The sequence below is a fragment of the Rhinatrema bivittatum genome, chromosome 2 (genome assembly GCF_901001135.1).
Source record: "Rhinatrema bivittatum chromosome 2, aRhiBiv1.1, whole genome shotgun sequence".
NCBI classification, from domain to species: domain Eukaryota; kingdom Metazoa; phylum Chordata; class Amphibia; order Gymnophiona; family Rhinatrematidae; genus Rhinatrema; species Rhinatrema bivittatum.
Window position 1 is genome coordinate 76,756,299 of NC_042616.1, and position 25,081 is coordinate 76,781,379.

The 25,081-nt window shown below is 42.5% G+C and overlaps 1 protein-coding gene across 3 annotated transcripts in view; it reads right to left on the minus strand.

The window, feature by feature from the left end:
• Positions 1-315: 315 nt before the first annotated feature.
• MINDY4 (MINDY lysine 48 deubiquitinase 4) overlaps positions 316-25,081 on the minus strand; it is a 459,492-nt gene continuing 434,726 nt past the window's right edge. For all 3 annotated transcript variants that reach the window (XM_029588354.1, XM_029588353.1, XM_029588352.1), the window contains 3 exons: positions 16,607-16,787; positions 14,155-14,233; positions 316-3,031 (listed from right to left, as the gene is read on the minus strand). In XM_029588354.1, coding sequence (XP_029444214.1) covers positions 2,983-3,031; positions 14,155-14,233; positions 16,607-16,787 — 309 coding nt within the window. In that variant the 3' untranslated portion in view covers positions 316-2,982. The remainder of the gene's footprint in view (positions 3,032-14,154; positions 14,234-16,606; positions 16,788-25,081) is intronic.

Below are 25,081 nucleotides of genomic sequence, written 5' to 3' on the forward strand. Positions count from 1 at the left end.
TGGTATCTATTGTAGCAATTTTCAAAAGGCCACTTACTCGAGTAAAGTGCATTTACACATGTAAACCCCAGTCTTACCTTCTTTTATCACTTTCCTCTTACCATATTTATTAATTATGGGAGGAGGAATAGTCTAGTGGTTAGAGCAGTGGGCTACGAACCAGGAGACCAGGATTCAAGTCCTGCTGTCACTCCTTGTGACCTTGGGCAAGTCACTTTACCCTCCATTGCCTCTAGTACAAAAAAAATTAAATTGTAAGCCCTCTGGGGATAGAGAAATACCTACAGTACCTGAATGTAAACCAATGTGATATCTCAGATCAAATGTCAGTATATAAAAAAAAATAATTAGTATTCATTATTTATTTTTTATTGATTAATTTTATTTTTTCACAGACTGTTAATCATCTTTCAGATTTTATTTTACACTGTATCTATTTCTTTGATGTCTGTGCAAATCTGTGTTCTTTTTTTCTCTTCATTCAATTTCTATGCATAGTTGTCTTTGTCTCTCCCACTGTACTCTATACTTAGCCTTGGTTTAATTCTCTGATTTGAACTTTTTGCCTGCCAGTCCTCTCCTTTTAGCTCCTCCACACACGTATGCAAAATAGTTTTCAATGGGCGGCACAGGAAGAAAAAGAGCTCTTCTTTTTTCTTGTAATTCTGTGAAATAGGCCATTCTCTTAGAAGTTGAAATTAAGTTAAATTACCCATTTAAAAACAGAGATTTGAACTTCCTGCCCCACTGACTGAAGAGATTTGACCCAGGTATCTATTTACCCAGATAAAATTTAGCTCAGTAAAATGCTGGAAGGTGGGGAGCATTCCAGAGATAGCGCTTAAGTTTAGCTAGATAGCACAGATATTGAGTGCTACCCTGCTAACCTTATCCAGGTAAGTCTGGTTGGATCAAACACCATTCTAAAAGTAACCTGGTAACTTTACCTTGGTATCTTTTTGCTCACAGTCCCGCTCAACATAGACTACTCGGTTTTTGGGGGAAGAGAAAAAGCTAGGTCTGTGTGTCATATGCTCCCTCACACATGAACAAGTGATTTGCACTAATAAATTTCCTTACACTTGTTCTAGGTTGCCAACACTTTCATCATTTTGTACTCCTTACTGCTGTCTTGGCTACTACTACTACTGGAGTAACTCCATTGGCTTAGAAATATTCTGTGACATTGTTCCTTCCATCCATTACTAGATCTTACAGCACGTCTCTAGAGCACAAGAGAAAGCATTTGACTATCTAAACCTCCAACACCCTAACAGAGCCCTTCAGTTGAGTGATAAAAAACTTTTAGAACTGTCAACATTAAAAGCTGTACATTTTCAATATACTAGGCAATGGTTCTTATCTATAGGGGGAGCAATATTCTGGAATAATTTGCCTGATGATATTTGTGTGTTAACTGATTTTAAATTATTTCGGAAGGCTGTAAAACATTTTTATTTACTGAGGTACTTTTTAAAATTGAAATCCAGATTCTGATGTACATTGTTTTATTATGTAATTTTATGTATTGATGTATTGTACACTTTGGATTGTTTGTAATCCGCTTAGCATGAGAGCTATCAATATAGGCAGAATATAAACATATTAAATAAATAAATAAACAAAATACTGGTAAACCACACATCACAGGAAAATTTGAATAAAATGTTTAGAACACCTGAGATCTTTCCTTATAATTGCAATCCATCCAAAATAAGGTTGGCTAAAGCTTCACTTATGCCTTCAGTGCCCAAGATGTACATTTATATTTCAACAACTATGCAATCTAAAATGTCATAGTGCATACAGTTGGTTACATTTCTGACAGGAAAAGGACAGCATCCATTCTTTCTTTACTACTTATTTAATGTAAGATATACATATATTTTAATAAATTGATACATGATTTTTGAAGCTTTGTGTTGCAGACATTAACTTAAGAGAATCAGATCAAGACAGATTTTTGTTTGTCAAGTATATTTTTCATCAAAGATGTGTTTACATCTGCTTTGTTAGGTCACTGCATATTATGGAGCAGTGCCCAATCCTATGTTTCTTATTTACTATAAAGTGTAAGCTTTGGGTAGCAACATATGTACAGTCAAATTCTTTCTTATTGGTTAAAAACTTAAAAATCAAAGCTAATAGCAAAGAAATCTCAAAACTGATTCACTCATTAAATCTCTGGACATAAACTTGGATCCTAGAATGAATCCAAATATGGATATAAAGTAAATGCTAAAAGCTTTATGGCATAAGTACTTTTATTTGTTGACAGTGTTCAGTATACTTTATCATAATTTAAACAGAAGGCAGAATATATGTGCACCTGCTGTTATCATAATGAATGACACAAAGCACTGAGTGAAATGCTTTCAGGCAGAGATGGGCCAAACTCGCCAGCCAAATTTGAATCCATGCTCAGATCAATGAATATCTGACTCAAATTTACTTGGATAATCAGCGTCAACTTCAATCTGATTTAAATCAGACTCTAATTTTTTGTTGTTTTTAAATCCATAATCCAGATTGGTTCAAATTCATGGGAATATTAACACATTCAAACAATCTGATAGTATTAAATTTACATATTTTAAACATGTGTGCAAATTTGCAAATATCTATATCCAAACCAGGCCAGAAAGATTCAAAGCAGGCAAATATGGAGCTTTGAGTTAAACTATAAATGATCAGGATTTATACAAGTCAAGCTCCAAATTGCTTGGATTTATCTATTCTGATTTGTGCTCTTTCTTGATCAACAATGATTATCCATTCCCCCTCTTCACTAACAGTCAGGACAGGGTTCCAATTTCATCCAAACTTGTTTGCTCTTTCCCATTTTAAGGCTGAAGTGGGTGACTCAAACTCTTCTGCATCATCCATCATAAAATTATAGGGGGATCTTCTTGTGTGTACAATGTTAAATATGAAGTAGAATGAACATATTTAACAGTATTTTAGCAGACTAGGTCTATCCAATCATAGTATGGGTTCTGTGCCATTCCAATTAATAGATGATCCTTTCCACCTAGAAAACATGCAAAAAAATAGTGCATTTATTTATTTATTTATTAAAGGCTTTTATATACCGACTTTCTTGATACAAATCAAATCAACTCGGTTTACATCGAACTAAGCAGTAACTATAACCAACCAATCAACAAGAGATATATTAAACGGAGCATAAAGTTACAATATAACAAGGAAGCCTTAACTGGGAGTAGGAAAAAAAGAAAGGGAGAATGAAGATAAAGTACTATATACAATAGAGTATCAGAAGGAGGCAAGGAGCCGACCTCATGATGACTTGTGAGCGTAATTGGCGATTGTTTGTTTACATAAGTGATGGAACAGTCCTAGGTCAGGCTGTTGGGCTAGTGGCAGGGAAGGCACGGTAGAACAGCCATGTCTTTAGTTTCTTTTTGAAAGATAGAAGACAAGTGTCCTGCCTGAGGTCCGGAGGCATGGCGTTCCAGATGGAGGGACCTGTGATAGAGAATGTCCTGTCTTTGATATTTGAATGGTGTCCAATTTTGATTGGAGGAACATGTAAGGATCCTTTGTAGGCATCCCTTAAGGGTCTGGCCGTCGAGTGCAATTTGAGAGGGTGTAGAAGATCGAGTGGGGTCTGATGGTGAATATTTTTGTGGATAATTGTCAGTGATTTATGGAGAATCCTGAAGTTTACTGGGAGCCAGTGAAGATCTTTTAGAATGGGAGAGATATGCGCTCTCCGATTAGTATTCGTCAGAATTCTCGCCACTGCATTTTGGAGCAGCTGGAGGGGTTTTATAGTAGAAGCCGGGAGACCTTGCAAGATGGAATTGCAGTAGTCAATCTTGGAGAACAGAATGGCTTGGAGGACAGATCTGAAATCGTAATGAAAAAGGAGCGGTTTAAGTTTTTTAAGTACTTGTAGCTTGTAGAAGCACTCCTTTGTGGTGTGTTTTATAAATTGCTTTAGGTTCAAGTGACTATCAATTATGACTCCAAGATCTCTAGCGTGGGATATTTGTATGTTAGATTGCAGTTGGTGATGGAAGGGAGTGTCTTCTGGGGTAATTAACAATAGTTCTGTCTTGGAAGTGTTGAGCACCAAGTTAAGGCTTGAAAGGTGATGGTTGATCGTTTGCAGGTGAGAGTTCCATAATTTGAGTGTTGAGTCCAGTGACTTGGACATGGGGATTAAAATTTGGACATCGTCTGCGTATATAAAGAACTTGAGTTTTAGATTTGAGAGTACGTGGCATAGAGGGAGAATGTAGATGTTAAACAGGGTGGGCGATAAGGAGGAGCCCTGCGGGACTCCGAATGGGGCATTAGTGTGAGAGGATTCCTTGTTATTGATTTTAACCTTATAGCCTCTATTGCTAAGGAAGGAATCGAACCATCTAAGAGCTGATCCTGTAATTCCTATGTCTGATAGTCGGTTTAGAAGGGAATTATGATTTACAGTATCGAAAGCTGCAGAGATGTCGAGAAGAGCTAGGAGGAACGATTGTCCTTTATCAAAGCCAATGTATATTTGATCAAGGAGTGAGATGAGGAGGGTTTCGGTATTGTGTTCTTTACGGAAACCGTATTGTGACGGGTGTAGAATATTATGGTCTTCTAGGTAATTTGAAAGTTGCTTATTTACGATTTTCTCCATGATCTTTGCTACAAATGACAGATTTGAAATGGGGCGGTAATTGTTGAGGTCGTTCGGGTCTAGGTTCGATTTTTTGAGTATAGGTTTGAGGGTAGCTGATTTGAGAGCATCTGGGAATATTCCTTGTGAAAGGGAACAATTGATAATATCAGCTAGATATTTGGAGATGTATTCTGGTATGAGAATCAGAAATTTAGATGGAATTTGGTCCAGAGGGTGGGTCGAAGGTTTCATTCTTTTTATCAAATTTTCCACCTCTATAGTGTGAGTAGGATCAAAGGATTCCAGACTTATGTCTGAGTTTGGTAGTTGGAGGGTATCCAGAGGCAGTAGGTTTGGGCTGGTAGGTAATCTAGCCAGGGTGTTTGAGATTTTGTTCTGAAAGAATAAGGCCAGAACATTGGCCTTCGATTGGGCTGTATCGTCTGGGATAGTAGGAGGAGCAGTTTTGGTGAGTTCCGATACGTACGAGAAAAGAGCCTTCACGTCGAATATCATATTGTGGATATGGTGGGCATAGAAATCTCTTTTTGTTCGAAGCGTTGTCGTTCTGTAATGGTGGAGGGCAGTTTTGTATATGGTTAGAGAATGGGGATTGGGGTTCTTCTTCCATTCTTTTTCTTTCTGTCTTAGGTTTTGCTTCAGGGTACGGAGCTCCTTAGAGAACCATGGCTGCTTTTTTTTTTTTTGAGAAGGATCTATAGTTTTTTTAGACAGTGGGCATAAGTTATTGGCTATCATTTCAGTAATACTTTGCCAGGAGGTAATAGCAGAATTGGAGTTATATAGATCCAGATTAGGAAGTTCTTTGATTAGAGAGTTGCCGAGGTCTTCTGAAGGACATGGTTTCCTGTAGTACAAAGTGGACGCCTGAAGGGGAGCAGAAGATCCTGTCAATGACCTGAAGGTGGAGGTGATCATGAAATGGTCTGACCATGGAACCGGGAGGCATAGAGGGGGTGAAAGTGGAATGAGGTTGGAATTTGTGAAGATAAGGTCAAGGGTATGACCTGCTTTATGTGTGGGTTGGTTGATGTGTTGTTTGAAGCCCATGTCCGAAAGGGCTGATAGGAAGGCTTCACAGTTAGAGGATCGAGGATTGGCATCGATGTGAAGATTAAAATCTCCAAGGATTATGGCTGGAGAATCTGGTTTTACATATTTGGCTATGATTTCCACCATAGGAGAGGCATTTGGAAAATTAGTTTAGGAGTAACTTGACTGACATCTACAACTTAAAATTAAGTAATAAAGAATCCTGTCAATCTGGCCAGTGACTCGACAGAATCGCTGGGAACTTCCATAAAGGAAGCCTACATTTTTAGCTACTGTGGGGCCGATGCAATAAAATTTGCGGAAAGTGGGTGCCATGCAATAAACAAATTAGGGGGTCGCGCAGTCAGCTGGTTATGAAAAGCGAAGCCGACTTTATCAGCGTCGGTTTTCATTACTGCAGCCGGCCAGTTATGAAAACCGAGGCTGAGCATATCGGCGTCGGTCTTCAAAGCGGCCAGCAGAGTTTTTTTTTCTTTTTTTTTTTTAACTTTGTACAGAAAAGCAGTTTTTTCAGCTTTTCTGTACTTTAGTCAGTGCACTCAGCTATTAATGCTGTTCCAGGCAGGCGTTAATAGCTGAGCGATAAATGTGTCTGAGACGTACATTTATTTTTTTGCATTTGGAGTGTGGAGATCTGTGGATTGGTGGGCTATACATTTTATAAATAAATAAATAAATAAATAAATAAATAAAATAAATAGCTTGTGAGAGGTGGTAAAGGATATTATCTGAGGAAAGATGAAAGCCTTAAGTTTCACGAGAAGGGACTCATTTCATCTTTCAGAAGAAAAGGCCAGGATAGAGTTGAAAAAGGCGAGGCCACAAATAGCAAATGTTGCTTACCTGTAACAGGTGTTCTCACAGGACAGCAGGATGTTAGTCCTCACATATGGGTGACATCATCAGGATGGAGCCCAATCATGGAAAACTTCTGTCAAAGTCTCCAGAACTTTGACTGGCCCCTACTGGGCATGCCCAGCATGGCACTAACCCTACAGCCAGCAGGGGTTCTCCTTCAGTCTTATTTGGAAGCTACAGGCAGTGCCGAAAAATAAAATAACAAAACGTTACGAACCCAACACCGCGGGGCGGCGGGCGGGTTTCGTGAGGACTAACATCCTGCTGTCCTGTGAGAACACCTGTTACAGGTAAGCAATATTTGCTTTCTCACAGGACAAGCAGGATGGTAGTCCTCACATATGGGTGAGTACCGAGCTGAGGATGTCTGAACATGCACCAAATGTACCCAAAGGCATGCAACAGGCACAACAACTGGGCGGAATTTGGTAGAGGGCATCCTGAACCCCACCGGGCAGGCGGAAGGGTGTTGGTACGTCACGTTGTAAACAGGTTACGAAGGACAGATTGGCCGAAGATGGAATCTTGTCTTCCAGCTTTGTCCAAGCAATAGTGAGCTGCACAAGTGTGGAGGGAACTCCAGGTGGCAGCCCTGCAGATGTCAGGAAGCGGCACCGAGCACAGATGTGCTACTGAAGTCGCCGTGGCCCTCACAGAGTGTGCTTTAACACGATCTTGAAGCGGAATGCCTGCTTGCTGATAGCAAAAGGATATGCAGTCCGCTAACCAGGAGGAGAGAGTCTGCTTACCCACAGGCTGCCCCAATTTGATGGAATGGAAAGAGACAAACAATTGAGTGCTTTTCCTGTGGGCAGCTGTACGGTCTACATAGAAGTCTAGAGCCTGTTTGCAGTCAAGGGTATGCAGAGCCTGTTCTCCTGGACTGGAGTGGGGCCTGGGAAAAAAGGTAGTTAGTATAATGGATTGATTAATGTGAAATTCCGATACTAACTTAGGTAAGAACTTAGGGTGAGTGCGGAGTACTGCAGAAGTCCTGCAGAAGTTTAGTGTAAGGCGGATAGGTAACTAGGGCCTGTAACTCACTAACTCTGCGAGCACATGTGATTGCCAGAAGAAAAATCACATTCCATGTGAGATAGTGCAGATCACAGGATTGGAGAGGCTCGAATGGTGGTTTCATGAGCCGACCCAAAACCAGACTGAGGTCCCAAGAAGGGGCCGGAGGGCATAGTGGAGGCTTGAGGTGAAGCAAGTCTTTCAGAAAACATGTTACGAGGGGTTGTACCAAAATGGGAACATCCCCGACACCTTTATGGAAGGCGGCCACCGCACTGACATGCATTCTGATGGAGGAAGTTTTTAGACCTGATTCTGACAAGTGCCAGAGATAGTCTAGAAACTTCGTGGTGGAGCAGGTAAAGGGATCAAGGGATTGAGAAGAACACCATGATTTAAACCTTTTCCATTTGTATAGGTAAGACTTTCTCGTGGAAGGCTTCCGTGAAGCAATCAGGACACGGGAAACTGGCTCTGAAAGAATTAACCTTTCAACATCCATGCCGTCAGGGACAAAGCTTGAAGATCAGGGTGGCGTAGGCACCCGCCGTTCTGAGTGATCAGAAGTGGGTCCTTTCCCAAGGGAATGTGCCTGCGAATGTAGAGATCCTGAAGTATTGGATACCACACTTGGCGAGGCCAGTGAGGTGCTATCAGGATCATGCATCCTTTGTCCTGACGTAACTTCACGAGAGTCTTCGAGAGAAGTGGAAGTGGAGGGAATGCATATAGGAGACCGGTTGCCCATGAGAGGGAGAACGCATCTCTTGGCTGAGAGTGTTGGCTGCGAGTGAGAGCAAAAGTTCTCTACCTTGCGGTTTTGAGGTGACACAAAGAGGTCTATGCGAGGATGACCCCAACGTTGGAATATTGTGTCCGCTGCTGTGGGGTTGAGAGACCACTTATGCGGATGGAAAGCGCGACTTAGGTTGTCCGCCAACACATTGTCCACTCCCGGCCCTGAGGTATATCGAGTGGGAGAGGGCCTCCGCCCATGTCTGTGCAGCTTCCTGACACAGTAGGTAGGAGCCCGTCCCTCCCTGTTTGTTGATGTACCACATGGCCACCTGGTTGTCCGTCTGAATCAGGATGACCTGATTGGAAAGGCAAACCTGAAATACCCTGAGAGCATATCTGATTGCTCGAAGCTCCAGGAAATTGATTTGGTGTTTGGCTTCCTCTGGAGACCAAGTTCCCTGTGTTTGCAAATCAGCCGCATGGGCTCCCCAGTCGAGGTTGGAAGCATCGGTGGTGAGAATTATTTGGGGGTCTGGAGCCTGGAAGGGCAGGCCTTGGAGGAGATTGATCTGATTTTTCCACCAGGCTAGAGACTGACGGAGTGAGTCGGTGATGTGGACAGTGGTTGATAGAGGTTGGACGGACTGAGTCCATTGTGACTTTAGAGTCCACTGCATGACTCTCATGGCCAAGCAGGCCATTAGGGTAACCTGTACTGAGGACGCCATATGTCCCAGTAGGATGAGGAAGTGGCGTGCAGTCGTGCAGTGCTGAGACTGTAGCTGGTGTGCAAGGGAGATGAGAGTGAGAGCTCGCTGTTGAGGCAGAAATGCCTTTGCCTGCAAGGTGTCCAAGTCTGCCCCTATGAATGATAAAGTTTGAGATTGGACTAAGCAGGATTTTGCGTAGTTGACGAGAAATCCTAGCGAAATCAGTGTGTGTAAAGTAAGATGTAGGGACGACAGAGCAGCTTGCTGAGTGGGAGCCCTGATCAACCAATCGTCTAGATAGTGGTAGATGTGAACACCTTGATTCCTGAGGAAGGCTGCTACTACTACGAGGCACTTGGTGAAGACTCGTGGTGAAGATGCCAGGCCAAATGGGAGTACTCGTATTGATAGTGCTTGGGGCCTACTAGAAAATCTCAGGAACCTGCGATGAGATGGATTTATCACAATGTGCGTGTACGCATCTTGGAGATCGAGAGAGCAGAGCCAGTCTCCTCTTTGCAGAAGAGGAAGGAGGGAACCCAAGGTTACCATCTTGAACTTTTCTCATTGGAGATACTTGTTGAGAGCACGTAGGTCCAGAATTGGATGACCGCCTCTCGATTTTTTGGGGATTAGAAAGTACCGGGAATAGAATCCTAGGCCTTGTTGAGAGTAAGGTACTGGTTCTATTGCTCTGGAATGGAGGAGGAGGGAAACCTCCTGCTCCAGGAGTAGTGAGTGGTCGGATGTTGTCCACGCCTGTAGAGGTGGGGAGTCTGGTAGAATGGAGAGAAAGTTCAGGCGATAACCTTGAGAGATTATGGTGAGGACCCACTGGTCTGAGGTGATTGTGTGCCACCCTGTTGTTGAAATGGCATAATCGACCTCCCACTGGTATCTGAGACAGTGGAAACTGACTGCTGCTCTCTATGCAGGAGTCAAAAACCAGAAGCAGGGCCCAGCTGGGGAGCTGCTTGCGGCTTTTGTTTACGAGGTTGACGAGACTGGGCTTTTTGGAAAGGTCTCGTCAAACGAGTCCTGGACTGTGGTAGATAGGACTTCTTTTTACGGAAGAATTACTTTTTAGTATCCTTCCTGAAAGGCTGTTTGGAGGAATACTCAGAGGGCATCAGAGAGAGCTGGCGAAGGGTCTCATGATGGTCCTTGAGTTCCGCCACCGTCCGCTGAATCTGTTCCCCAAACAGATTGTCTCCTATGCAGGACAGATCAGATAATCTGTCCTGTACTTCAGGGCGCAAGTTCGAAGACTTAAGCCAGGCCCATCTTCTTGCCGAAATAGCAGTTGCAGATACCCTGGAAGCAGTGTCAAAGATATCATAAGATGATCTTATTTCATTCTTCCCTGCCTCAAAACCCTTGTGTACTAGGGTTAGAAGTTGTTCCTGGAATTGTTGAAGCACGGTCTCTGCAAAGTCCTGTATCTGCTTGAATAAGACCCTGTTGTACTGGGTCATATACAGCTGGTAGGAGGCATTCCGAGAGATAAGCATTAATCTCTGGAAGACACGCCGGCCAATGGCATCCAGGAATTTCTGTTCCTTACCTGGGGGAAAGGAAGAGTGGGGTTTTGATCTTTTTGCCCTTTTTTTGGGCAGATTCTACAACCACAGATTGGTGATCCAGCTGAGGTTTTTGGAAACCTGGGGCTGACTGGACCAAATAAGTGGTATCAGCTTTTCTGTTGACTGGAGCAACAGAACCAGGGTGTTCCCAGTTCTTTTTGAGTAGATCCAAAAGAACCTGATGAATAGGGATAGAGGTTATTTCCTTGGGAGCATCCAGGAATTGTAACAGCTCCATCATTTGATGTCTGTCATCTTGTTCAGTCTGCAATTGGAAGGGAACCAAGTCAGACATTTCCTTCACAAAATTTATGAAGGATAGGTCCTCTGGAGGAGAACGCTTCCTGCTTTCAGTAGGAAAAGGTGGCGATGGCAAATCATCGGTATCTTGAGAAGAATAATCGGTCCAGGTGTCATAGGGATAAGGACCTGCCCCTCTAGGAGCCTGAGAAGGATGGGACAATGGTATTCCTGAAGGTCCCGGTCTAGGTTCCAAAGGCATCGAGGGACGTGCTGGAGGCACCGATGAAGGCATTGAGGGCATCGATGGATGGATCGGTGGCGCTGATGGGTGCATCGGCATCGATGGTTGAGGTATCAGAAGAACTCCCAATGGAGGAATGCGGAATGGTGATTCCCCTCCCAATGACAGGGTAAGCGGGGAGGGCACCGGAGCCTTCGATGACCCAGGATCCATTGATGGAAAAGCGGCTATAAGCGTTTCCATCTTCGAAAGCAGCGGTGCCAGTGCTGCCGGAATCGGATCGGTGGTCAGTTCCACAATCGGCACCAGTTTCGGTGTCGGAGGAACTTGGAGTCTGTGCATCGCCTTATCGATGGCTTCCTGAACCATCCGGTCCAGTTCTTCACAGAGTCCTGGAGCAAGCAGCACTGGCTCCAGAAGGGAAGAAGGAGGCAGAGGCATAGCCGGAGGGACCACCGTTAAAGGCGGAGTCGTGGCTCCCGACACCCGTTCGGGTGAGGGTTGCCTTGGTGACCCGGTCGCAGAAAGGGTCGGTGCCTTTTCTGGATGGGGCTTTTTCGATGGCGGCTCGGACGATGGCGAGGTCGAAGATTTTCCTTCCTCGATGGTCTGAGACTTGTGTTGTCGATGTTTCTCTCTACGATCCCCTCGGTCCTGACGTGGAGTAGAGGTAGTCGAAGGCTGGGAAGTCGTCGATGCCGGACGGTCATCGGCCGGTGGCCGATACTGGCGTGAAGTGGACAGTGCCGGTTCAGACGTCGATGCAATAGACTGCATCGGAGTTTGAGAATGGAAGAGAAGTTACATTTTCTCCATTCTGGCCTTGCGACCTTTTGGTGCCATTAAGGCACATTTGGTGCAAGTCAAGACATCATGCTCGCACCCGTGACACATTACACAGACTTTATACGGGTCTGTAATGGACATGGTGCGAGTACAGTCCAGGCACCAACGGAACCCCGACACCATGGCCTTTGAAACATTTAGCCGTGGTACGGTCAATGGCCAGTAGGCCACAAGGGCCAAACTCAACAGAAATCGATCAAAACCGGGTAAAAAACTTACCAGAGTACCATGGAGTCAAACATTCGAAGGAGGGACCCCTGTGGGGTATGAAAGTTTTTAGTAATTCCTTGAGGAAAATTCCTGTCAGGAATCTCTGTGGAGCTCCTTAACCCGCGTGGCTACTGCTGCACGGAAAAAAGAAGACTGACGGTGGACCCCTGCTGGCTGCAGGTTTAGTGCCATGCTGGGCATGCCCAGTAGGTGCCAGTCAAAGTTCTAGAAACTTTGACAAAAGTGTTCCGAGTGGGCTCCATCCTGTGATGTCACCCATATGTGAGGACTACCATCCTGCTTGTCCTGTGAGAATGGTGGCTTGGGAACATTTTTAGCAGGCGATGCCACAGAGACCTGATACCCGGAAAACCATGATAGGGATATAGTTACACAGGGCTACAATCTGTTTAATGAAGGATATTCACAGGATTGCTGGGAAAGGGGAGGTGCTGCTGATACAGGATTTCAATATGGCAGATGTTGATTGGGACATCCTAGCTACAGTATCTTGTAAAAGCAGGGAGATTCTGGATTCTCTGCAAGGAGAATTGTTCTGTCAACTGGTAATGGAACTCACATGGGAGGGGGCGATACTGGACCTAGTGCTTACCAACAGGGACAGTATTTCTGATGATTATCTGGGATCCAGTGATCATCGGATGGTGTGGTTTAATATTAGGATGCAAGAGATGAAGGTTCAATCTAAGGACAAGGGTCCTAAACTTCAGGAAAACTAACTTCCTTAAAATGGGGGAGTACCTCAAGGAGTCATTAGCTGGGATGGAAAATCTAGGGGAAGTAGAAGGGCAATGGGCAAAACTAAAAGGAGATAATATAAGTGTAACAAATCTTTTTGTTAGAAAAGTAAATAAAGAGAAGAAGAAAAAGAGGCCACTAGCTTTTTTTTTTTAAAAGAAGTAGCTGAAAAGTAAGGGAGAAAAAGTTAGCATTCATAAACTACAAGAGATCGCAGAAGGAGTAAGACAGGCAAGGAAGAGAAGCTAGGAAGGTAGTCAGAAATGCAAAAATTCAAACCGAAGAAAAAATAGCAAATTCAGTAAAATGGGAGGGCAAGACTTTTTTTTTTAGATACCGTATTTAAGTGATAGAAGGAAGTGCAAAGGTGGCATTGTGAGACTCAAAGCTGTTGGGGAGGAATATGTAGAGGCTGATGAGGAAAAAGCAAAATTGCTTCAAATATTTCTGTTTGATGTTCACTGTGGAAGAGCCTAGAGCAGGACCACATAAAACGAACACAAATAGGATTGGAAGTGAGGTAAACCTCAATCAATTTTCAGAACAGTATGTTCATGAAACACAGTTCTGTTACAGTAGATAAAGTGATGGGGCTGTTGGGATATATCCGAGGGTACGAAGGGGACTTACAGATGTCCTGGCAGCTAGGCTGGCTGACCTTTACAATACTTCTTTAGAGTCTGGAGTAGTCCCAGAGGACTGGAAACAGGTGGATATGGCTCCTATTCATAAAAGTGGAAGTAAGGAGGAGGTTGAGAACTACAGACCGGTTAGTCTGGTGAACAAACTAATGGAGTCACTGCTATAACACTAGCAGCCGCCACCTTACCCCACGTGGCCGTCGTTCCTACCTTCTGACCCTTTACTATACCTTATACCAAGTAAGCATTCACTTTGCACACATGGAAAACACGAAAACTGTCATTGGTCGAATAAGGCCGCAGAACAATGTAGATTGATAGGTCTTGCAAGAAGCTGGTTGTGGGGGCGGAGGCAGTGTTGAAGGAGCAGCTACCTTGTGTCCTGCACTTTGGGGTCCCTGCACCACCTCTGGCACTATAATTTCCTGTCGGTTTGGGGGTATAGCTGTACATATCAGCATTCCAGGGCCCCACTCAGTTGATTTGCCCTGTGTCCTGCAACCTCCCAAGGTCAGCCCTGGAAGCTGGCATTGTACGTATCACGTTTTAATAAAATTTAGAATATTAGGGTTGAAAATTTTAGACCTTATTTACTTACTTTGTCCTAATGCAGTCTTCAAGTGGAGGAATGAGCTCATTTTCATTGTCACTGTCAACAAAATCAATCTCCATTGTGTCTGTAATGACAGCCCAAAAGTGACAAAGTATAAAATAATAAATCTAGTATGCAATAATGTTTAATTCATACAGTATTGGCCCTTTTGCACAATGCAATTAGCAGTTTAAGACCAGAACTCTAGAAAGCCTTTGGTGCTGCATAATTTAATTCTGGCTGTATTGCATACTTTAGAAGTCCCATTTACAAGGCAGTTACAATGAAAAACTGTGCTGAAGGTACTTTCAGTTACCTGAACAGAGGATTTCCCACTTAAAACAACTAGAAGAAATCTCTATAAAACTAAAAAAAAACATTCATTGCACATGCTTTTTTCTGTTACCTAAGCATCCTATAAAATAATGCTGATAATTTAGTTTTCATTCCCTAATAAAATATTAAACAAATCACTAATAATGAAGATTTTGCAATTTTCATTAGTGATTAAGGAATATTTCCAATACTAATTGGGTTGATATCACGGGATTCTATCAAGACATATATACGGAAGAAGAAACTGCCTCCCAGTCAGGATGCTTCTTCTCTTGGTTCTACTGCGGTGTTGTCTACCACTAGCCCCCTCTCCCTCCCCCCCCCCCTTCTCCAGTGCCTTGGGGTGTTGGTACCACTGTTACCAGCTGCTTTGCCATCAATCAATGCCTTGGGTGTTGGTGATGCTGCTCCTGCTACCCTGCCTTTCTCAATGCTTTGGGGTATTGTTGCTTCTATTGTTGGAATTTGACCACAGGGTGGGGATAGGTTCCCACCTCCTAAAAGTAATTCAGAATCAAGCCTCTGAACACCTATAGTGCACTTTGGCTTGACCAAACACAGCAAGGGTAATTACCATTATTGTCAATGCCAAGCTGTCAAGGTCAAGACTCAGAATGCCTGAAGGGCTCCTCAAGCAGATTTACCAGAGCTGATGGTGCTCTTCTCCTCTTGCTGCTTTGAGATGTTCATGCCACAGCAGATGCTACCCTGCCCTTTCTCAATGGCTTGGAGTGTTCATGCTCCTGCTGCTAATGTCCTGCCCATTTCTTGGTGACTTAGTGTATTGATACCACTGTTCCTGTCACTTTGCCTCTCAGTGCCCTGGGATATTGCTTCTGCTCTGGCTACCTTGGCCCTCACTCAGGTCTTTGGAGTTTCCATGGCACTGCTTCCGCTTCCTTGCCACTTATCAGTGCCTTGGGATGTTGATGCCATTGGTCCTGCTGTCCTGACCCTCATTTTGTGCCTTGGGTGTTGATGCCACAAAAGTTGTAGAATTTGCTGAGTACTTCTAGTGCTTATCGGCCAATCTCACCACAGCAATGACAGCAACTAGTAAATGAGGTGAGTTTAGAGAGCTTGGTTAGTTGGATATCTAATGAGCAGGCTAACATTGCCATAGAGATTCTACTGTTGCCTTGTCCCTTACTACGTGCCTTGATGTGCTGATGTCACTGTCCCTGCTACTTTGCCCTTCTCTCAGTCCCTAAGCTGCCGCTGTCTTGTTCCTCTCTGTGCCTTAGGTTGTTGTTGCTCCTGCTCCTACTGTCCTGTTGCCTTGGGGTGTGGATGCCATTGCTCCTACTGCTTTTTCCCTCTCTTGATTCCTTGGGGTATTCTTGCATCTGCTGTTACTACCCCTGCAGGTATCATAGAAACTGGATGGAAAACCCCAATGTTGTAGTCAAAAATAAGATGCATTGCTTCTCCAATGATGTTAATGGAAACAACAGAAATGATGTAAACAATAAATTGTGACATGAAATGAAAGAAAAGAGATTAATTGAAAATGATTTAATGACAGGAAACAAAAATATTTTGCATATATACCCCTACTAAACAGCACTCTAGAAACACTGAAAATTTGTGGGTAGGCCAATTTTTAGTCTCCCCATGGTTCTTGCAGGTATGCAGATACAAAGTACTCATAAGCCAGAGCCATGGGGAGGTTTTACCCAAGTACTTCGCAGGTAAATCAGGCACAGGGATTTCAAAATAAAATCCCTACACTTACTTTTTTCCACCTGCCCCAACCCCAGCTCTGTCACTTCCAGTTTTTTCCGCACGGAAAACTACATGTGCTGTGAATAGTACTTGTACTTTTCCACACATAGAGGAGTGATGGCAATTTTCAAATATTTCCTTCTTGATTAAACACCCATTTAATTGCAGTTATTTTTTTGAAAACTTCCTCCATAATGTGCTGAGATGTTTGTATTTGGCTATCTTGAAAGCCTAGAGGTGCCTACGGACAAACTAATTGATACATCCATTCTCAGATCTGCAGTGGCTATAGAAGTCTGTTTGTCTTCCTTTGAGGTAGTTTCTTTGGCTGCTGAGGCATTTAGGAATAATTGAAAACATTCTCTCTGTTATGAAAGGGATATCAGAGGTTACATACCTACTGTTAAGCATATTTCCTCTTGTTGATTGGCTAAACCATCATAGTAATATAGATCAAAGTGTTTTTCTATTTTCCAGTCATTCATAAGTTCTTTACGTAGACAAAAGAGGATGCTGAAGTGACTTTCACTGCACACCACCCAAATGGGATACTTTGGAGTCTTCAAATAAGAGCCAACCTAAGATAGAAATAAGAAAAATACTGATTTGCACCGTTTGTGGTACACAGGTCTCTTTCCCAGTATATCTTGGTCAACTAGGGGTTGATTTTTATAAATTTGCAAAACAAGTAACATAACCATGTAAATTTATCCGGTTACCTTTGAGTGGATATTCAAATACACTTTCCATGCTAACTAGGTGGCTCAATGCCTGGCTCCATCTAGCCACTCAACATTCAAACAGGTAAATTTAGGCCTGCTATTTGTGCAGCTGAGGCTAGCCAGTTAAATTTAGCTGGTTAGTATTGAACATTGTGCTAACCAGTTAAATTTGAAAGTCTTCCCCAGGAATGCCAGTTAAATTGTTTCAGCTTACAATTTTAACACATAAATTTAGGAACTGATTTACTAAACTGTGTTAGGGCAGTAGCGTGTTTTATTGAATAACCTGACGTGTTAATTAAAACAAAAAAAAGCCCTGCATATTATTTCCCTTATGCAGCATTAGTGCAGGAAATTTCCGCACCAAGTGATCAAAAATAATCAGTTTCGTATCATGCAGGGGCAGCTCTATAATGAGGCAGGGTGAGGTGGATGCCTCAGGTGGCAAATTTTTGAAGCGGCAGAAAGTACTCCCCCAAAATACCCCTGCGCTGGCCTCCTCACTGCCTTGCTTAAATGAAAGTCAGTGGGATTCCCACACCCCACTGACAGGATGAAGGAAGACAAACGCAGTGACAACGCATTTGATGAGGTGCTGGCGAATTTCCCACTCCCCTCCAGCAAAAAGAAGGCCCCATGCGACGCTGGCACATAAAAATGGCATGCTTGCGGATTTTTTCACTCCCCACCAGCAAGAAGGTCCTGTGCAACGCTGGCACATAAAAATGAAATGCTGGCAGGTTTTCCACTCCCCACCAGCAAGAAGGCGGCCCTGTGCGACGCTGGCACATAAAAATGGCATGCTTGCGGGTTTTTCACTCCCCATCAGCAAGACGGTCCTGTGCAACGCTGGCACATAAAAATGAAATGCTGGCAGGTTTTCCACTCCCCACCAGCCAGAAGGCAGCCCTGTGCGACGCAGGCACATACAAATGATTTTGCTGGCGGGTTTTACACTCCCTGCCAGCAAGAAGAAGGCCCTTTGCGACACTGGCGCACAAAAATGACGTGCTGGCTGGTTTACCATTCCCCACCAGCATGACACCAGATCAGCATGGCCGCCCTGGATAGTGACTGTTGGTTGGAGGAAAAAAAAGGAAAAGGGAGAGGAGGAAAGGCAGGCAATATGAGTGAGGAACTAAGAGAAGGAGACGAGTGATGGAGAGGAATGGAGATGGGAGGAAAGAGGTGTGAATAAGAGGGAAGGCAAGGGGAGAGTGGTGGTGTGTCAAAAAGGAGGGATAGTAAAGGGAGTGAGAGACAGGGAATAGAAGGGGTATGAGTGAGTTGAGGGAAGGAAAAGGGAGGGGTGAGTCAAAAAGGAAGTGAGAGAGAGGTAGGGATGAGTCATAAGGAAAGGAAAGGCAGGGGGTGTGAGTGAGGAGTAAGGGATGGAGGTGAGTGTCTGAGTAAGAGAAAGGAGATGGGAAGAAAGGGGAGTGAATGAAAAGGAAGGGAAATTAAGGTGAAGGTAAAGGGTTAGTGAGGGGAGTGAGTCAAAAAGAAGAGATAGTAAAGGGAGTGAGTGAGAGAGGGGGACAGAAGGGGCATGAGTGAGAATGGAGGGAAGGAAGGGGTGATTGAAAAAGGAAGTGAGGGGAGGCAGTGATGAGTCAAAAGGGAAGGAAAGTGAGGGGTAAGGGAAGGAACGATGTGAAGAAAGGGGACTGAATGAGAGGGAAGGACGTGAATGGGAAGATAAGGGGAGAGTGAGAGGAGGGGGTGAGTCACAAAGGAGGGAAAGGAAGATGCGTGACAGGACACAGAAAGGGTGTGAATGAGAGGGAAGGGAAGGGGAGGAGTGAGTCTAAAAGGGAAGTAAGGGGAGAAGGGGTGTGAGCCTTTCTGTGTATGTGTGAGCCTTTCTGTGTGTGTGTGAAAGAGCAAGCATCAGTATGTGCAAGAGAGAGTGAGCATGTGTGAGAGAACAAAGTTTGTGCATCCCTTCTTCCCCCAACTAATCCACGAAATCAAAAGTTCCCAGGTAAAGAGAGCAAGAACATTGTTTAATCCTTATGGTTTGATTGTTGGGTGCTACTTGATGTGTCCGCTGTTCTGAAATATTTTATTGCTTTTTGGAAATTTTAAAAAGGTTTTCATGTGTTCATAGGATATTATTCTATTTGCCAAGCTCTTTTGACATTTCTTTTTATTAGTATGGTTTATTATTATGTTTTATATTTCTTGATTTTATTTTATGAGGTATGCTTGTTTCTGATTTTCCATTGCTGCAATTCATACAGAGTCTAGTATGTGGTTTTCACTTCAGTTTTTGTCTGCTCTTGTATGTTTATTACTGTTCTCTTTATTCTCTATTTGGTGGGGGTTCTATCTGTGCTCTGTATTTACAGTCAAGGTAAGGTATTCTGCTAGTGTGTAGTTTTTGCGTAGGGTTCTAGAGCAGTTTGGCTTGTTCTGTTTTCCTTATAGGAGATGTATTGGTATTTTAGGGCCTGGTGTAATATTTGCAGCATTACTTTTTTATAGGTAGCCTTGTTACTGTTTGAGTGCTGGCAGTTAGAGCTGTTTTGGTTTGGGAGTTTACTATATTACAATTGTAATACAGTTTACTTATGGCTTAACTAACCCCTAACATGCATTACAATAGGCCTAATATCACATGAGTTCCAAGTGATTTTTTGCAGGGTTTTCTGGTTGATACCACAACGGTGCCTGTAAATATAAATGTTATTACAAGTGATATTTCTATTTCAGAAAAGCATTGAATGTCCTTTTTCATTTAAAATCTTTGTTTCTGGGTCAGGGAATTTAAAAATAAATGCATACTTTTTAACTGTGGAGAGGGCTGGAGGGAAGGGACTATAAGGTTTGTCTGAGATGCCTAATACCCTTGCACTAGCTTGAAAGAGTGCACCACACACAGACCCCACCATTCACCCATCTCCCACATTCCCAGTGGGCAGATGGTAGGATTCCTAGGAGTGTTACAGGATTACCGGCTTAATAGAAATATTGTCACTGTTGTTCTGTCACTTCTCTGGGAACTCTAACCTCTGCATTCCTTCTTCCAGCATTTCAAATTACCAAAAGGGCCAGACTCCAAGTGGGAACCTTCTACCTTAGCATCCTCACTGTTTGGACCTGTAGCATACCTTGGGGAAGGGGTACCTTTGTCAGTATAAAAAAAGCAAATAAATAAATAAATAGATCCCATGTTGCTATCTCACAGTGAAAAGCAGTGGCTATTTCTTAAGTCTAGTTGGTTAATAAGTTTATTGACTTCTCCAGGACTTTCTCCAAACCTTTTTTAAACCCAGTAATGCTAACTACCTTAACCACATCCTCTGGTAATGAATTGCAGAGCTTAATTGTGCACTGAATGAAAAAGCATTTTCTCTGATTTGTTTTGAATGTGCTACATAATATTGTCATATGAGTACCCCTAGTCTTTGTATTTTTTGAAAGAGTAAATAACTGATTACATTTATCCATTCTATTCCTCTTATGAATTTACAGACCTCTATCATATTCACCCCTCACATGTCTCTTCTCCAAGCTGAACAGACCCAACCTCCTTAGCCTTTCCTTATAGGGAGTCATTCCATCCCCTTTATCATTTTGATTGCCCATCTCTGTACTTTTTCAAATGCAACTATATCTCTTTTGAGATGCGGCACCCAGAACTGCACACTGTACTTTAAATGCAGCCTCACCATGAAGCAATACAGGGGCATTATGACATTTGCCATTTTATTCTCCATTCTTTTCCTAATAACTCCCAATATTCTATTTCCTTTTTTGACTGCTGCCGCACACTGGGCAGTAACTCCTAATATGGAGCCTAACATCATGTAACTACAGTGTGGGTTACTTTTCCCCATATGCATCACTTTGCACTTGTTCAATTTAATTTCATCTATCATTTAAATGCCCAGTCTTCCAGTCTCACAAGATCCTCTTGCAATTTTTCACAAGCCACTTATAATTTAACAAATCAGAATACTTTTGTACCATCTGCAAATCTCATCACCTCATTCGTCGTTCTCTTTTCCAGGTCATTTATAAATAATTAAAAAGCACCGGTTCCAGTGCAGATCTAGCTAAGTGATAGTGAATATTGACTTCTTAGCTTGCTTATTTATTTATTTATTTAGAGTTTTTCTATACCGGCATTCGTGATTAAAAATCACATCATGCCGGTTTACATATAACAGGGGGTGTGAACACAGAAATGGAACATTAACAAGTGCAAAGAGTTCGTAAAGTTACATTACAACAAGGTTCATATAACTGGGTAGAGAATTAGAGTAAGATAACTGAGCAGTTAGGATTAACTATTTACATTATATTGTGCAGTCTCTTATAAGATGTTGCTGTCATTCAATTGGGATCAGGGAGCATGCTATTCTATATGCATATTAAATAGTTAACATGTCGATTTTAAAAACATTGCTGGAGTGAAAATGGGCACATACGTGCATATATGGGCCACGTACGAGCAGTGTGGATTTTAAAAGCCGCAAAGAAAGTGCATATATGCGTGTGTTCGAGCAATGGCACAGGTGTAAAAAGGGGCATATTAGGGGTATGGAAGAACATGCAAAATGATGTATTTTAAGCCGACCAATGCACGGATGTGCTTGCACTTCTGCATGCAAATTTGCTACAGCGCACGGCCGCCAGAGAGACTTTAGATTAGCCACTTTGTGTTTGCCAGGCCATCTGAGCAAGAGTATGATCTGAGCAAGGGTCATGGCAGGCAGCAGACAGCAGAACAGATAACAGGCCAGAGGTCAAGGCAGACAGCAGAGAGAGAAACAGGTAACAAGCCAGAGGTCAGGGCAGGTAGCAGACAATGGAAGATTAGAGATCAGGCCAGGGTCAGGATCCAGCTAGTCAGTCCGAGACAAACAGGACAGACAAGACAGTCAAGGTCAACAGGACAAGCAAGCAAGGGTCAGAAACAAGGACCGAAAGGCAAGGAACCGGTCAAGGAATAGAGCACAGAGGAGGCTAGGATAAGACAGGGAACCAAGACAAGGAACACAGAATAAGACACAAGGCAAGAATGAGACAAGGATAGCAAAATATACTGGAATACAAGGACACCAGAAGACCTTCTGCTGAGGATCTGGAGTCCCAGGTCCTTGAAAAAGCATGCTGCTAGAGGCTATGCTGGAGTTGCTTTGGATCAGAGGTGAGGGGCTTAACAGCAACAGTGTTTTCTCTGAAAATTCCAAATGCTGTAAAACTCCCATCACTACAACCTCCAACACAGGTCTCCTCTCCATCCCAAATCTCAAAAATGCTCACCTCAATGCAACACGCAAACGAGCCATTACAATAGCTGGCCCTACCCTATGGAACTCCCTCCCCACTCATCTCAGACACGAACCCTCACCACAAGTCTTCAAAAAACAGCTAAAAACATGGCTGTTCTTGAAAGCCTTCCCTCCGGATTCCCAACCCCTTCAACTGCATGTTCTTGAAAACCTGCCCACTTGACCCTTACATGCACTACCGCATATCACCCCCTCACAACCACCCCCTCCTTTTCCCCCCCTATTCCCACCAGAACTAATCGTAATCGTAACCAATTCAAACTGTATATATTGTATATAGGTTAGATGCTACAAATTATACTCCCATTCATTTGTATTCATATGTTACAATGTTTTTTACTTCAATAGTTTAATCAATTGTTATCTTGTTAAATGTAAAATAGGGCAGATCTCGCCCTATTCAACCTGTTACCTGGAAACCGATGTGATATCTCGATCGAATGTCGGTATACAAAATAAATAAATAAATAAATAGTAATGTCAATTCCACAGCCTCCCAAGCAAGTTTTGATGCAAGATTTATAGACCATGATTGGCAGAATTGAAGATACTTTAAGGACTATTACTCAGTTGTGCACATTTACTGCTGATGTGGACCATAAGTTTACTGCTCTTGAAGGTACCTTGAAAGAATATCTTTCACAAAGCCAAATATCTACTTTACAAAGTATTAAAGTCAATTTGATGAAAGATATAACTTTTTTGAGAAGCAAGATGGAGTCTCTACATGCTATGGCTAGATATAAGAACATGAATATAATTAATTTTTCTCAATCTAAGTTAGTATCTCCATACAGGATGTTGAAGATGTTTTCTGGAGATTTTGAAGTTTCTCTCTGATTTAATTCCATTTGTTTTTTGTATTTATTTTTATGTACCTGGATTTAAAAAAAAAAAAAAAAGAGACTCCGATACAGGGAGGAGATGAGGGTTTTGATGTCTTGACCCCTATTGCTTCAAACACAAATTTAATAGATTTCTTTGAGCTGTCAAAGGATGAGGTTGAAAGTAGAGCAATACTTGTTTCCCTTGTTATGAATTTGGACAGACATCTTGTCCTCAACTCATTCTTCAAGAATAGAAAAATGCCCGTTTTGGAGCAGTTAGGGATAAATATAGAGAATGTCTAAGGGAGTGATGGGAATTATAAAACTAAATTAATTGGATGGCTGGGCAGACTAAATGGGGCATACGGTCTTTTTAAGTTGTCATGTTTCTATGTTTCCTGACTTATCAAAGGGTACACAGTCTAGCAGGAAAAGATTTATTGCTTTATGTCAATAGGTTTTTAACATTGGGGATATTTTTTTTTTCAAATTCCCTTGCAAGCACATTGTGGGCTATTTAGGGAAGTGGAATAATTTTGTAGATCCTCATCATCATATTTGCTGTTCTTAGAAGTAAATTTAAGAAGCCTACTTCAACTTATTCCAATTCTGATTTATCTATTTATTTATTTATTTTAACAATTTAGATTATGCTGAGCTACCTGTTGTTGACTGCTCAGATTTCTTGATCAGCTATTATTAGCAATATATATTTTTCATATGGTTTTTATATACTTTCATCTCCTTCGATTCCCTGAATTGTGGACTTAGATTAACATATTTACAATTTTCTAGATTTTGGTTCTTGATGTTTACTTATTTTTTGTATTTATTTTACATACTGTGATGGATTTCTGAAACATGATGTGTTTATCATGTTATTGTAAAAGATTAAGTCTATCCCCATATGCTTTAGAATGAAGACTACTGACCATTTTAGTTGCCACCTCTGGACCAACTCCATCCTGATTATATCCTTTTGAAGGTGCAGTCTCCAGAACTGTACACCTTATTCCAAGTAAGGTCTCACCAGTGACCTATACAGGGCCAATATCATCTCCCTTTTTCTGCTGATTATTCCTCTCCCTATACAGCCAAGTATCTTTCTGGCTTTTACCGGAGCTTTAACCACCTGTTTGACCAGCTTAAGATAATCAATACAATTACCCTTAGATCCTGCTCTTCATTTGTGCTTAGAAGAATTTCACCTCCAGTACTGTACCTTTTCCTTGGGTTTTGCATACTAAATGCATTATTGAGAAACTACTACTTACCTGATAATTTCCTTTTTTTTAGCACAGTCATGTGAATCTAGAACAAGGGGGTTTTGCACCTCTACCAGCAGATGGAGATGGAGCAAACTGATGTCACAGTACATATACCCCTGCAGTGACATTAGCCTGCCAGTATTGACTTCAAAAGCAAATGTGGACAGAGTAGCAAAATTCTTGATTAAAAACAAGTAACCATTTAAATACTCAGCCAACAGGCAACACTGAACTCAGACAAGAATGTATAAACATAAGTCTAGGGACTAGATTAACACTTACCAGTAATCCCTGTAACATGTAGTCACATAAGAGGACCATAATGCAATCATTCGGCAGCCACAGGAGGGAAGCTGAATTCATCTGACTGTACTGTAGAAAAGGAAATTATCAGGTAAGTAATAATTCTCATTTCTTAGCATCCAGTCAGATGAATCTAGAACAAGTAGGATATATCCAAGCTACTCCCAAATAGGGCAGGAGGCTGCCTGCAGTCCATCAAAACTACAAGTGCAAAGGCCTCATCCTTCTGATGATAATATCTGGAAAAGGTGTGTAAAGAGGACCATGTTGCAGCTCGACAAATGTCTACAGGGGACAACAATCTAACTTCTGCCCATGACACTGATTGAGCCCTAGTGGAATGAGCCCTAATCTGACTAGGTAACAGCTTCCCTGCATCCGCAAGGTTGACTCTCCCTGTCTAGTACCGCCTTGAAGAACAAACAGGCAATCCAACTTCCGGAAAGGCT